This window comes from Brachyhypopomus gauderio, chromosome 3 (genome assembly GCF_052324685.1).
Source record: "Brachyhypopomus gauderio isolate BG-103 chromosome 3, BGAUD_0.2, whole genome shotgun sequence".
NCBI classification, from domain to species: Eukaryota; Metazoa; Chordata; class Actinopteri; order Gymnotiformes; family Hypopomidae; genus Brachyhypopomus; species Brachyhypopomus gauderio.
Window position 1 is genome coordinate 12,234,011 of NC_135213.1, and position 14,212 is coordinate 12,248,222.

A 14,212-nucleotide genomic window follows, 5' to 3' on the forward strand; every position below is an offset into this window, starting at 1 on the left:
CTCTCATCCCTCCCTCTCCCTCTCATCCCTCTCACAGGCACACCTCCATGATGCTCTACTACAAATACCACGCACTTCAAGGATTTAAGAGGATTTACCTTGTATAGTTTGTTAATCTAATCTGTACCTTGCATTGCCTTTGCATTGTCATACTCTTGGTATGACAGTGTCTGGTCTCTGGTGATTAACACATCAAATAGACAATAATCACACCAGATGACTGAGCTTTTAATTTAATATATGGGCGATCTGATTTACCAGTGATTATTAAGTTTGGTATAATTCATTAGCTTGAAGATAATGTGCCAGTCTTAATGTGCTATGTGGACAAGTATGTAATGCATTATTTAAATGTTGTTAAAGACTGTTGTACAGAGTCAAAAGGCTGGCCTACGTGACTCAGGGCAGGTGCAGTCCAGCTCTGAGTATTCCCTTTCACACTGCCTTTGTGCCTTTCTGGGTGGCAGTACAGCACACAGCCTCCTGCCTCACAGCAGTTATGCACTGAGACACAATGTCATGCAGTGGAGAATAGAGGAGAATATCACAGTTATATCCCAATGATATGCTTTCAAATAATTTTACAATTTAGTTCAGGCAACCACTATTTTAAAAAGATAAACAAAGCTCTCTACTTTCAGTACTCTTATTCTTCGTGTCTACTAGATGTTACCATACTTTACTTACCTTATTGAACAAACGGGAACTCGTCTCCACAGAAAATGTTTCACCCGGACCCTGCGCCGTAACTCCACCGCTCACAGGTTCCCATAGAAATTAATGGCGCATTCACGGACCTGTTCGGCATGTCTCCTGTGTTTTACTGCATATTGTCATTCTCTTATATAAAGTAATTTTAATAACCAAATCAGTATGTGTTAGCTAGCCATCTTGCATTCAAGAAATAATGCGCGCTATCTACCGTTAGCAGCCTTGGACACGGCTGGACTAGACGTCAGGTGTCTGGTGTAACTAGATAAGGTATTGTGTTTGCGAATAATCATAGCAACCTAGATAAGAGGATGTGTAAAAGCTGTTAGGCTTGTTATGCCAATTTATTTGCATAGTGGATTGTTATCTGTGAACCAGAGTTAGCTAGTATATGTTAACATAGCTAAGTTACCATATGGTGTGAATATACCATCAAATTGGAAGCCTAAAGCCTCAGAAAATGAATGATGGGTCTTAGCCCAGGACTAAGGATAGAGGAGCCACCAGCTACCTTTGACTCACTGGATTTGTCCTTTATTTTTGTAAACATCTACAGAGTTTTAATGTCACATGTGAATTAATTTGGCAATATCTTCCTGTCTTTGCAAATGTTCCTGTTATTGCAGTTTTTGCGATGTCCTGACACGCCACTGGCTCACGACCATGCAGGACTGTGGGGACCTCGGGGCCCAGCTGGCCTGTAAAGAGAGGGAGTGGAAGGAACTTCAGGCCCTGCACATCCAGCGGCTGGAGACGGCGCTGGCCGACACCACGGCGCGGCTGTCTACGGAGAGGGAGCGCTTCGTGCGCCTGCGGGACGACTTCCAGCACAACCTGTGCGTGCTGGAGGAGCGTGACAGAGAGCTGGAGAGTTACGACGCCATGGCCGCCCGCGTCCAGATCGAAGACGGCGCCCGACGGGAGGAGCTCAGTGAGCTCAGGATACAGGCAGCGAAACTCCACGATGCCTTGGCAGAGGAGAGGAGGAAGAATGAAGATCTGCAGATGCAGCACCAGAAGAGAGAGGTGGAGCATCGTCTGAGGCTGGAGAGCGTGCAGAAGTACTGTTCAGTTCTTTTAAATGATTACTCTACCCCTCATGTTACTGGGTATAAGCCCGCATGTTCTTTAAGGGCTACAGAACGTTGATAACAATTAACTGTTAACAATGCTTTAATTGCAAATGATTAATTGATAATAATTTTAATAAAGTGGATCAGAAGTAAACATTCATAGCTTTTAAATGGTGCCTGACATCAAAGGAGTGTCTGTGTGTGGAAAGGATTGTATTCGTATATATGAAATGCATTTTGAGTCATGCAGTCCCCTTTAACCGTGTTTGAAATAGCCAGTCGTATTATCTGTCACAGGAAGGTTTTGTTATGTGTAGAAACGCACCCCCAGTTTAATAGTATCTGTTCTTGTTAGTGTGAAGGAGAATGAGATCCAGAGCCTCAGGGAGGAGAACGTGACGCTGAAACGAGATCTCCAACGGCGGGTTCAGGAGTCTGATGGGGAGCTGGCGCTGCAAAAACAGGTCCACGTGTTCCCGAACGTGATAGCCCTGCGCTGGTCAAATCAACAACACCAATTGTTTCTGTGCACTTTGCCGTGACATTTCCTGTTGGTGACTGCTGGAAACCCTTCAGCATGCTGGTCATATTCTGGCTGCTGTAGCTAACTCTAACCCAGCAACACAATGAGCACTTTATGGTAAAATAGGCTTTTGTGGCTCATTTATAAAATGTTTGCCTGAAAGTATGAGTATGCCTGCTTATTCAGAACTTTGAAAGAATAAAAATATATATGCACACACACACACACACACACAATAAGGTTAAACCTTGTGGCAGCACTTATATGAATCACTTGGGCCATAACTTGATATTTTTACATTTTCTTGGAAAAAAATGTACAATTAAGTTTGGTTGACCATATGACACCCTGTAGGTTCAGGGAAATTTAATAATACAAGATATGACTCAGTTTTGTGTGATTAATACGGAATCCTTGGTGATCTCCGGATCGGCAGTGGCATGTGTGAGTGAGCAGATTTTTTCTGATTGACAGGAAAGACGAAGCAGGTACAAACTGGTTTCAGGTGAATAGCTGTGGGTGAAGCTGCAGTGGTTTGAAACATGTCGTGTCTTGTTGAATAATCCTGATAGGAGATGATGGCAGACTTTGACAGTGAGATGAGAAAGCGCGAGCACGAGTTCAACCTGAGACTAGATGAGATGCGTAACGTTGTGCTGTCTCATGAGCTCAAGGTAGGTGAACCCCTCAACCCAAACCAGTGAACCCCTCAACCCAAACCAGTTAGCCAGGACTTTTCTTTTGTTTTTAGTCAAGGATATTCTATTCTCTTATTCTTTTCATTTGTTGTGACGGCCAAATGAACAGGTGAATCTTCTGAGCAAAGAGCTGGAGGTTAATGCCAAAGCACATGGCCAGACCATGGAGGCTCTGCAGGTGTCTGAACAGCTCTGTCAGCAAGCTCAGGAAGACAAACTGCACAGGGAGTGGGAGCTCAGTAACACCACTGCGCTCAAAGACTCCAGGTACACGCCGTGGCCAGCACATGGGCCTGCTGCTCCGTGCTTACTCCAAGGACCTTCTCCCCCATTAACACCCGTGGTTTTCTAGGATAAATGAGCTTGAGGAGAAACTGAACCAACTGGAAGCCAAGCATAAAAAAGAAGAAGACGTGAACAACAAGAAGTAAGACTATTGATCTGCAGAATTTTCATGTTTTTATAGAGAGTAATAATACTTGGGGGGAGGGGGGGGGAAGCAGAACTAACTGCCACATTCAGTCACACTGTGGTCATGAACCTCCTGTATGGCTGTACATATAAATAGCCAGTGCACTGTAGGGCAAGCATGCCGGCTGGTGAGAGTGTTGTGGTGGGGTGTGTAGGCACGCAGACCTGGAGCGCAGGGCCCGCGCGCGAGAGGCCACCCTGGAGGCCATGCGGGAGGCCCATGACTCTGACCTGCTGGAGGAGAAGAGGAGGACTGCGGAGGTCCAGAACCAGCTGGACGTCTTGCTCCTGCAGCAGCGGAGGAGGGAGGAGAACCATGCGGAGGAGCTCCAGAACAGAGAGCAGAAGATACAAGAGTAAATCACAGGCACATCCACACACGCGTGTCCTTTTAATACAGCCGTTCCTGTGACGTGATGTTCGGAACTCGAATGAATTACCTGCAGTGCTGATTAGTAATGAATCAAAGGCCATTTAAGAGGTGTTCGCTGAGTGTGTGGGAGGAGTGTGTGAGTGAGCGCTTGATGTCATCTGGGACTGAAGACCAATGGGAAATGGGAGGGTGGGTCTGACAATGGCTTGACATCTTATCGAACATCTTAAGGGACAATCTGATTTTGTTTGTTTTATGCTTACATGCATTTTTTGAGACACACCTTCAGTCCTGTCAGTATTTTTTATGTCCTTTTCAGTCCCTCATATAATTGAAAATGAGGGGACAACTGGAATTAAGCTTGGAATATTAATTTTGATTACAATAGCATGAGAGGAAATGTTTCATCTGCCTCATTATAATTATAAAAAATTCTTTTGGTGACTAAAAGGCTCCGTGCAGAGCTGAAAAACACGCAGGCAGCCTGGGATTCTTACATCACACAGGTCTCCAAAGAGACGGTTGCCAAGGACACAGAGCTGCTCTGTGCAGGGGAGAAAATGGCCAAATTGAAAGCAGACCTGCAGAAGTGTAAAGAGGATTTGGAGAGGTGAGAGGTTATCCCCCAGGTCCCAGATCACATAATCAACACGTTTCATGTTGTATTAAAACCTGAAAAGCTCACCTATCATTTGAAGATCCAGGTTTTAAAGGTGGTATATTTCATGGCCTTTATGACGTGTAGAGCCTACATGCTCTGAACAGTGAGGGCTGATCTGATGCCCTTTCAGCACACTGTGTTCCAGCTCACACCCTCATTGTGTCTCAGCAACTTGGCTAGTGAGTGAAATCTATCTAGTGAGCAGAAGCATTAGTCAGATGTGCAGTATTGCATTTCCAATAGTTCTTCTAGGGATCTACATGTAGCCATGTCAAACTAAAACATCAGTTCTAGTTTAGTCATGGTTAGTATATGAGGATCTATGTACTGTACAAATTTCTGTAGAACCTCGAGTTAATGTCAAACAAATGAAACCACATTACATCATACTGTGCTAACATTAACTACAGGAAAAGCCAAAGGTTTATATTGTTGTCTTGATATAAGCCTATATAATAATATTATACAATAAACCTATAGGCTTATAAAAATAATAATTGTATTATATTTTACATAATAGAAACTGTAAAAACCTACCAATCCGTCAACACCCATTATCTGGTGCCATCAGTGTCCGTACTGGAACTACATATAGTGTTGTATTATTCCAGTTCTCTCTTCTTGCATTTTATCGAGCTCTGCTTAAGTAGTGCAGTAAACTGTTAATCAATCATGCTTATTGGAATATTAGGACCACACCCAGGCTCTTCTTGGCTAGGACTGACGAGCCAGCCAGGTTTTAAGATATTCCTACTGTTCCTGGGTCAGGTACAAGCAGCAGCTGTCCAGTGGGGTTCAGAGGGAGCAGGCCCTGGAACAGAAGTGTGTGCAGCTGGACCTGGACTGGGAGCGGCGCAGCGAGGAGATCCGTGCCGAACACTACCTCAAGTGTGAGGAGCTCATTCAGGGTCTGACCCAGGCCAGAGACCAGGTGGGCTCGCCACCTTGAGGACCATTGCGCCCAACACACCTAATTGGGTGGATTAGTCAGAGCATGTAAAGTAATCAACCCACAATGGATTTTCTTGCTTCTCATATGAATGGGTTTGCTTGGGATCATTGGTTTATTGGCGGAATGACCTCCTAAGAGGGGTGATGATGTGGGCGGGTGGATGCGGATGAGAGCTGGGTTATGTGTTCTCAGGCGCGCGCTGAGCTGAAGGAGAAGGAGCGGGAGGAGCGGGAGGAGCGGGAGGTGGGCGCTCCGCTGAGGAGCGTGACCACAGAGAGAGACCCGGCGCTGCGTGGGGGTCACGTGGCCCCCAGCAACATACCTCAGGTTAGAGAGAGTCACCACGTAAGCAGACATGCCTCCGCTCATTTTTCCACCCACTCTACCATCTTGTCAAACATTACAGGCCAGTATTCTTTTTAGTTTTATAGCTTTGCTATAAAAGCTTTTATATAGATTTGCTTTAAAAATGTACGAGTACAGTTTGTATGAGGTGTGAACTACCTTTTTCTGTAAATTTATGACTGTCAATAAATTATTGCCTAGCTCAGCATTTCCAAATGGGGGTTAAATCTCAGTGTATTCTGAGATTTTAAAAAAGGCTGAATCTTATTTTTTACCTTATCAAAGAATGAAATGATTGAACTGAAATGAAATGAACAATTTCTGCTAGTTAGTGATGGCCATCAAAGGTCTCAGTATTTACATAAAAAGGTCAATAAATTTATGTTCAGTGAAATGTTATTTACTGCCAAAGATAACACATCCTTGACCAGAGGAGGGCCAGTTACTATATTCTGAGTGATGCCAGGCACATTTAGCAAAGGTCAGTCAGAGCTTTGCCTGATATCATATCTCCAGTGCCAGCTGCTTTTATAGGTTGTTTATTATGCAACATTTTAAGAGTCTTTAAATAGCGTGTCAGCAAGAGATGCTTTGACACCAAGAGAATGCGGCTCTGAAAGTTCACCCTGACTTTTCTGAATATGTTCGAGGAAAGGTTGTATCCAGTGACACAACTGACCGTTAATCTGGAGCGGCCGAAACTGACGTGCTGCACCTGTGCATGAGCGGCCCACACCAGACCTTTCAGCCCAGACATGCTGTTTGGCGGTTCTCTCGCGAGGCCTCCTCATGACCCGCATGCGATCCGAGTTTCCTGAAGCACGCGTTGCACTCCACTGTAGCGCTCTAATTAAAGTTACACACTTCCCCTGATGGCTGGAGAAACTGAGGAAAGTCCAAAAAAAGAATACGCTCGTGGGTAAACACTGAAAGGTCGTACTGAGGTCGTACTGATTTATTGTACTGACAGGACGGGTGTCAAAGAAAATATCAAACAGGCTTTTGAAAATGGAGGCGTGTGGGACCGTGCTAGAACCTCAGTGGACAAGGACACGCCCTTCACAATCCAAACGGCAGCAGTGGGTGGGGTGAGCAGACGGACTAATAGCCCAAATAAAGCATTATTATTGCCCGTGTCCTCCTCATGGTTATTGCAGTAGAAGACGTCAAATTAGCTCTCTTTTCATTCTTAAAATGACGAGTTTCTGGTCATAGTGTTTTCCACCTGTTTTGTGTTTTGAAGATCCTGCATATGTATGTGAGGATAACAGGCCTGTCGTATCTCGAAATGATATGATGTATTTTGCAGGCTGCAGTAAATTTAATGTGCCGTATTCTCTGGAGATTTCCTTAATGACTTTCTGCTAGAAATACTTTTTGCAGTGCCTTAATACTGCCCAGGCACTACTTAGACAGTGCAGTCCCTCAAAACTCAGAGCAGCAAAGGGTCTTTTTGTGTGAAAGCAAAGAGTGTTCTTGATGTAGATACAGTGTTCGGTGGCTGAGACTGGAGTCAAGCTCCACCAGTCAATGATATCAAAGGCTCTGTGTACAAATGGTATTAATGGCTAATAGGGAAAAAAAAAACGAACACTTCAAAGCATGTCTGGAGTTTCTCAGGAGGCTTCAGTGACCCAGCTAAAAGAGGGACGCGGTTTTGTGCTCCGATGGCCAAAATCCAACCCAGCTTCTCAGAAGATCGCAGACCAAAAGTGGCGATGGGGTGGCAGCTACATGCTGTTGAAGTGCTTCTCCCCAGCAGGGACAGGACGTCTTAATCAAATTGAAGGACAGATGGCTGGTGCAAAATACTGGGAGATACTGCTTACAAATTAAAGCTTATGAGGAAGCCAAGCACAAGGCCAGAGCTACACCAGTGGTTGAACTACAAATCGTGCCACCGTGTCAGTTAAGGCATGGCCCAAGAATAGTTCAGTGAAAAAACCCTTGAGTTTCACTTGCCGTGACCATCTCTTTTATCAAACATCACGTTGCTTGGTGATTTTTTTGTTGTTGCTGTTGTTATTTTGGTTTATTTTTTATTTTTGAGGACAATTTGTAAAAATGAAAAAGCTTAAATGCCTAAAAGGCTTGGAGCACCATGTAGACACAAATCATGGACACTACTGGTACATCACCACAGTAGTGTGGATCCTTACACTTCAAATCCATAAGACATTTAGAAGAACTAAAGACCTGGCATAAATTACTTGGGGGGGGGGGGGGGGGGGATTGTCAATTTTCACATGATACCCAAGTAACTGCTTTTATATCTTCACTATTAGATTATTATCATGTTCTGGGAAGTTTCAGCATTGCATTATGACAATAGTCACAAAACTGGAATGCCGTTGGAAAAAATGACTTTGAGAAGAATGGTTTCAGAAGATTGTGTATCTACAACAGTATGCCAAGATGCTCATAATACTCATAATATTGGTGTGTCTCCACCTAGTGGCAGCTAATGAGTCAGCACTCTGGCACTGTTTGAATCTACACTAACTGACCAATTAAACACAGCCCTTGAACCTGGGATGGGAGTTGAATTAATGTGTGCAAGAATAAAGTTGTATTTATATAGTGAATTTAAAAGGTACCCATGGCCGCTTTACAGTAAACTCGCATATGACTTTTACCACCAGTCACGGCGGTGTGAAGCAGTGGCAATATGTGCTCTCAAATGAAAACCTCAGACCCCAGGGGACTGTATCAGGAGCAGGGACAACACTCTATAGAACACCTAACCAAGCACTGTTTCGCTTTGCAAGAAGATAAATCATATTCCCAGCGAGAAGACGGTCGTGGCGCCCGGATACAGATGGCCGTGGCAGCACGGGCTCTTAGCCAGGCGAGCCGTTCGGGAGCTGTGTGTGCAGTTTTCGTTGTAGCACTCGTGACAGAGTGATGGAGTTTCACCCCCACCCCCACAGAGAGGTGGAGTAGCGAGTGACGGTTTCCCCTCGGAGGAGGTCCGGCGCCTCCAGCAGCAGAACAACAGCCTAAGGGAGGTGGTGGCCGAGATGAGGAGACAGATGGAGAGCGTGAGCAGACAGGTTCCCCCCGCTACAACTGACACGACAGCCGCCATCGCTGGTACCTACACTCACACCTGTCATAGTAGGGCTGGCTACTCTAAACAAGATCTGTGTTTAACAGTCCCAGTCCCTAAGGTTAATTATGCTAATTCACTGAATCAGCACAGGCACAAACTGAGCTTTCCATCTGTGATGTTCTTTGAAAATGGCAGTTTTTTTAATGTTATTTCAGGAACTACGGAATATAATCAAGCGCTAGAGGAAGAGGTAAAACTCCTGAAGGCTAAATGCAGACATCTTGAAGAGCAATTAGAAGAGGCCTCTAAAACATCAGTCCCCAGTGCCACCCCTGCACCTGTGCACCCTGTCGCCCCTGACAACGCCTACCTCCAGAACCACATCCGATCTCTTAACGAGACCATAGGTGAGTGCACAAGTCCCAGCACAGCCCATAATTGTTCTTCTCCCACTGAATTTACATGCAATGTAAATACTGTGACCGTTTCAGAAAATATGACTGAAATGGCATCACTTCACAGTCTAACATGTTACAATTCATTATTGCTCCTTCATAACTAGGGTTAGTCATTGATAGCCACAATCATTTGCAAGTCAAAGTGGCTATAGCTGGGAGTCTGCACACACACACACACACACACACACACACACACACACAGATCTAAGCAGTCAGGGGTTTTTTGCAGGTGGACTACGAACAGAGAAAGTAGCCAGTGCTGCTGCTCTGAAGAGACTGGAAGTGAGGCTGACCCATTTGGACTCCATGCTCACACAGCTCACACAGCAGGTAGTTTGATAGCGATGAGACATTCATTTGAACATGAGTACATGTTGGGTCCCTTCTGTCTTCCTGTTTCATTAACACCCTTTAGAATGTGTTCAACCTCTCAAAACGCTCAAATGGGACCTAGGAAGACACTAACATGGCCAGTATTTGTGGAATACCCTTTACATCACACAAGTAGCCTACGTGTCCTGCCCAATTAAAAAAGTTTTTAAAAAGAGTGTGGAATGGTTCAAAAGAACACGATTCTGGGTTTTGGGGACTGTACTTTTTTGGGCCAACTCCCTGTATTTCTGCATACAGGTACCATCAGGAATATATGAACAGGAACATTGCGAGTTTTGGTTTGTAACCTTGGTTAAGTGTAACCTGTTTTTATTTGAACGCTCTATTTTAATCTACTAGTGATGATTTGCATGTTCTCAGCCTGTCTGTGTCACTGTTATGTGATTGTGTGAGCTTCACAACAGGACATATGCCTATGCTGTTATGCATTTTTTTTCTTCATTGTCTGAAGTTGTAGAACAGACACCGATGTAGTAGTCTGAATGGTTAACAGTCCTGGTTTGGTTTCTACAGACTCCGTGCTCATCTGAGAATATGACCTGTGAGGTGGAGTAATCACCAACATCTGACGACCGCGTCACAGTGATCGCTGTCTTATGTCTGTTCCCAGTGTCACTCAAGTCAAATGGAGAAGGAGACGTTGCGTTTGGAACTAGCCAATCAAAAGAGGGGAGCAGAAGCTGAAGTAGCAAGACTGAAGCAAACATTGGCCAATGCAGAGATGCAGTTGGAAGAGGTGAGGAGAGAGGCAGATGAATACCAGAAAGGTAGCCTCCTCCATAATCTGGAAACAGTGGCCCTGGGCAACCAGGTGAGGAATGTTATATATAAAGTTTTAAACATGTCGGTGTATTATTAATATACAGTTGGTGAATGATCAAATGCGCATGGATTATTTACACATAAATGATCTTTGCGCAGGTGTCTGCACTAAAACTGGACATTGCAAGTAGGAGAGAGCCTGTCGTCCTCGAACAGGTAACCATTCCAATTTTGGTCAAATTTACTAATGTTTAGCTAACGTTCCACTGGCTGGAACTATAAAAGTTTAGAGGTGATCGTTATAAATAATTGTAATACGATAGAAACCATTCTACTGATTTCCACTATCAGTAAACTCACTAAATTGGAATGCCAGCCAAGTGTTGTCATAGCTTTGCTACTTATGTTCAGCCATGTTTCTTTTTCTAGAGTGACGCGCTTAAGCAGCTTCAGGAGGAGAATCTCCGTCTGAGGCGCCAGCTGCTGTTCCAGTCCTCCGCCAGAGGGGGCGCTGTTGGCGAGGCAGGCCTGCTGCAGGCCAAACTCAAACAGGCGGCTCGCTGGATCTCTGTGCTCAGTCAGGACAAACGGCAGCTGATTGAGATGGGCAACAGGCTGAGGGCCCGGCTGGCGGAGGCGGGCCTGGATGGTGAGTGGGTCCCTTCATCTCCCTCCCCACTCAACAAGCTGCAGTTTCTGTAAGCCTGTCATGAGTCAGATGCCTTTGATTCATTTTTCTAAATACATCTGTGCTTTTTTTTCTCAAGCTGACTACACTCCATTTTTTTTTAGATTGTTACAGAGTAAAAATATACCATATATGCCTCACAAGAGACACTAAACGTATCTGTATCTGAAAACCGATAGATTTCCACTTATTTTAATGACCAAATATCTATACAACCAACCCTAACCCACATGATATTACTCAAAGGAGTAACATAGTATCACATTTCTTTTACAACTCTAATTATGCTCAATAAGTCTTTTGGCCCGGTATTTTTGATTTGACTTTTGACTGACATTGACCTTGTAGCCCACCGTGCTTCTCTCTTTTCCTGAGTTCATTCTTGCATCTCTTGCTAGATACGCGTCACTGTGAACCGGCACCCTGGCCTCGGCCCGGCTGTGTGGAGAAAGAGCCCCGCCGTGTGGAGAAGGAAACCCGCTCACTGAACCGCCTGTCCACACTGGAGCAGCTTCAGTACAAGCTCACTACTCAGGTGCTCCTGCCTGTCCAGGATAAGCCCCTCCAGCTTAACTCGAGTCCCACAAACGGCGGAGAGAACGCGGTTTCCTTATCGGCTCATTGTGTAAAAGAGAACGGTTTCTTAACCGGTGTAGCCATGCTTCTGATGTAATGCTGTTATCAGGAAGGCCACTAGAGAGTGCCAGAACAGAGTTTATTGAACTGTCCTATTTGATTATTAGAGTCGTTGTAAAATCCAGCAAATAAACCTTGAAATACAGTTAAGTAAGGACACACTGACCTAGGCTGAGGATTCAGGTTTATTTTAACCCCCCAACTTCACCTCCAGGAGCTTCAATACGCACAGAGAGACCAGAGTAAGAAGAAACCTATTATAGTGCGCCCCAATTTCTCTGGGAGTGAGAGTGGGGACAAAGATGGAACTACCAACCCATGGCACCTGCCCTCGAGGGACCAGGTATCCCCATTAAACATGCATATTTTCTCACCGTTATATTTTCCCACATTTTTCTCATGATCACGTAAGCCGAGGCTACCACCGCACACCCTGGAACCTCTCCCTCCGGAGCCCGGTTGGCCCGATCGTTCTGATCCACTCCTTCCCTTCTCTCAGCATTCGGGCAGCAAAGAGAACACCCCACCGGCGCCGAGCCCGCGTGAGGGTCCGGGGCTTAAAACCGGCTCCCCTCACACCCTGCCGTCGTCGGTGGCCACCGACGAGTCTCTGCAGGAGGTCTGGCAGATGATGGAGCGTGGCTGGAGCCCCACGGTGCTCACCTCCAGCGACGGACACAACACGGGTCAGGAGCCCATGTAACATCACTTTAACTAACGCTCAAAGAACTTCCTTTAAATAGAATACATGCAAATTGGCCGATAACCATGCGTAATTAATACATTTTGTTTTCCTGAATATTTTTCTAGTAAGCATTTTTACAAATGAAGACAAAACAATATGCATTATTAATTGTGTCTAGGCAAATATCCAAAATATATCTCTGATACTAAAAAATGTTATAAGCAATCATTCAAGGCCAGATGGCAGTTTGCTCAATCTGTGGCAGTGCACTGCATGGACTGGGGAAGGTTTACCAATCAGACCTCTGTCACCACCTTTCCCACAGTAATAATGTCATGCCAGTGGATATTGATATGGAATATAGGCTGTCGTCCAGGAAAGACACATGCAGACTAGAGAGCAGGGTTTGATATAGCTTGTGATTCAATGTCTTTGTGACCTGTTGAGTGTTCACGTGGTGTTCACGTTTGCCTATATTTCGACACACGGTCATATCAGTTTCGCGACTCGGCACCCTGATTAGGCATTTGCATCATCTGTGTCGCTTTGTGCTTGCTTGGCAATGAGATTGGTAGTCTGGACACAGTGGGCTGACTGATATCACTGTGTCTAGGACTCAGTACCAGCCATCCCTGTCCCAGCTCTGACCATTCAAACTGTCTCTGTCAACTTTAGTTTTCAGGGATTCCTAAGTGATCAATTTCTTACTATCAGCCATTTCTTACTATGGGTTATTAGTTATTTTAAAATGGCCTCATCAAAATCGGGAAGAAGCATTTCTTTAAATGTCTGTGTCTTTAAATATGATGCAGTATGGCATGACAACAATAACGGGTCTCAGAATTCAGAGCTTGAGGACGTTGTATGAGGGACTCGAAGCTCCAGTCCATCAGTGAAGGATTAACATAACATCAACGAGGTGGTGCAGTAGCTAATCAAGTAGTAACTGCAGGGCAAATTCTACAAGGACAACATGTAGAGCTGCACAGAAAACCATGTTTATATGATCTTACTGGGTTGCTAATCTGTCACCGTTCTATATGTGCAGATGGGGTCGCTGCATGTGTGAGACAGCTGAGCACAAGTGTCCCAGATCCTGCATTAGCAATCAGAGTTCAGGGCTTGAAAGCTTCGGTCCAGGAAAGAGAAAACCCACTCAGGATTACATCTGAGCCCAGCAAGAAGACCAGGCCTTCTGGTAAAGTGGTCAAGATTCGAAATTACAACATTAAAGACTGAAAAATGTAATAATAATATGTTTGTGCCATTGCAACTACAAGCTGTTGCTGAAGAATGTGCCTTCTCCTGTCCATCCTAAAGCGCAGTATGGGAAAAGAAGACTTTGGTTACTTACTTTACGTCATGCCATTCAACATTTCAACAGGTTTTACAGTTTCCAATTTAATGAATAGTCTTTCCTCCATTTATAGCTGTAAGTCTATGAACACTGATAAATGCATAGCTTCCTTTACTTTGAAAATGTGATACCTAAAGAGCACAAACCCACTGATTACCAGTATGTAAATGTAAATTGTAATGAGGACAATTTTTTATTTCTTTATACAGAATTAAGTCAAATTATGTGATGTATGTATCTCGGAAAAGAAACCATTTCAGAATATAATAAAATATTTTCTACTCACTGCCCGTCTATTATTGACCTGATTTATTAACGCGGTGTATGTAAAACAAGCAGTCTGTCGCTTTTGAACTGACGTGACCCCTAAACCA

The 14,212-nt window shown here is 44.5% G+C and overlaps 1 protein-coding gene across 4 annotated transcripts; it reads left to right on the plus strand.

Moving 5' to 3' along the window:
- The first annotated feature begins 712 nt into the window (after nucleotides 1-712).
- On the plus strand, nucleotides 713-14,123 carry ccdc57 (coiled-coil domain containing 57). 4 transcript variants are annotated; one of them, XM_076999560.1, is made up of 20 exons: nucleotides 713-981; nucleotides 1,338-1,772; nucleotides 2,140-2,248; nucleotides 2,880-2,981; nucleotides 3,115-3,272; nucleotides 3,358-3,432; nucleotides 3,632-3,832; nucleotides 4,301-4,459; nucleotides 5,279-5,441; nucleotides 5,655-5,789; nucleotides 8,738-8,900; nucleotides 9,075-9,266; nucleotides 9,547-9,647; nucleotides 10,321-10,521; nucleotides 10,632-10,688; nucleotides 10,917-11,121; nucleotides 11,559-11,695; nucleotides 12,011-12,139; nucleotides 12,296-12,482; nucleotides 13,530-14,123. In XM_076999560.1, exons 2-20 carry the CDS (start codon nucleotides 1,375-1,377, stop codon nucleotides 13,718-13,720), a joined length of 3,063 nt encoding a protein of 1,020 aa, XP_076855675.1. In that variant the 5' UTR covers nucleotides 713-981; nucleotides 1,338-1,374; the 3' UTR covers nucleotides 13,721-14,123. The 4 variants fall into 4 exon arrangements, with proteins under 4 accessions (XP_076855675.1, XP_076855676.1, XP_076855674.1 ...); XM_076999561.1 differs by having other exon boundaries at nucleotides 10,920-11,121; XM_076999559.1 differs by having other exon boundaries at nucleotides 714-981; nucleotides 10,902-11,121.
- Nucleotides 14,124-14,212: the final 89 nt, after the last annotated feature.

Excerpts from the sequence above, each read along its gene's own strand:
- ccdc57 (XM_076999559.1), top strand. The coding sequence starts at position 1,375 with ATGCAGGACTGTGGGGACCTCGGGGCCCAGCTGGCCTGTAAAGAGAGG. Across the intron at positions 12,140-12,295 it reads ACCTGCCCTCGAGGGACCAG|CATTCGGGCAGCAAAGAGAA; the intron begins GTATCCCCATTA and ends CCCTTCTCTCAG. Across the intron at positions 12,483-13,529 it reads CAGCGACGGACACAACACGG|ATGGGGTCGCTGCATGTGTG; the intron begins GTCAGGAGCCCA and ends CTATATGTGCAG.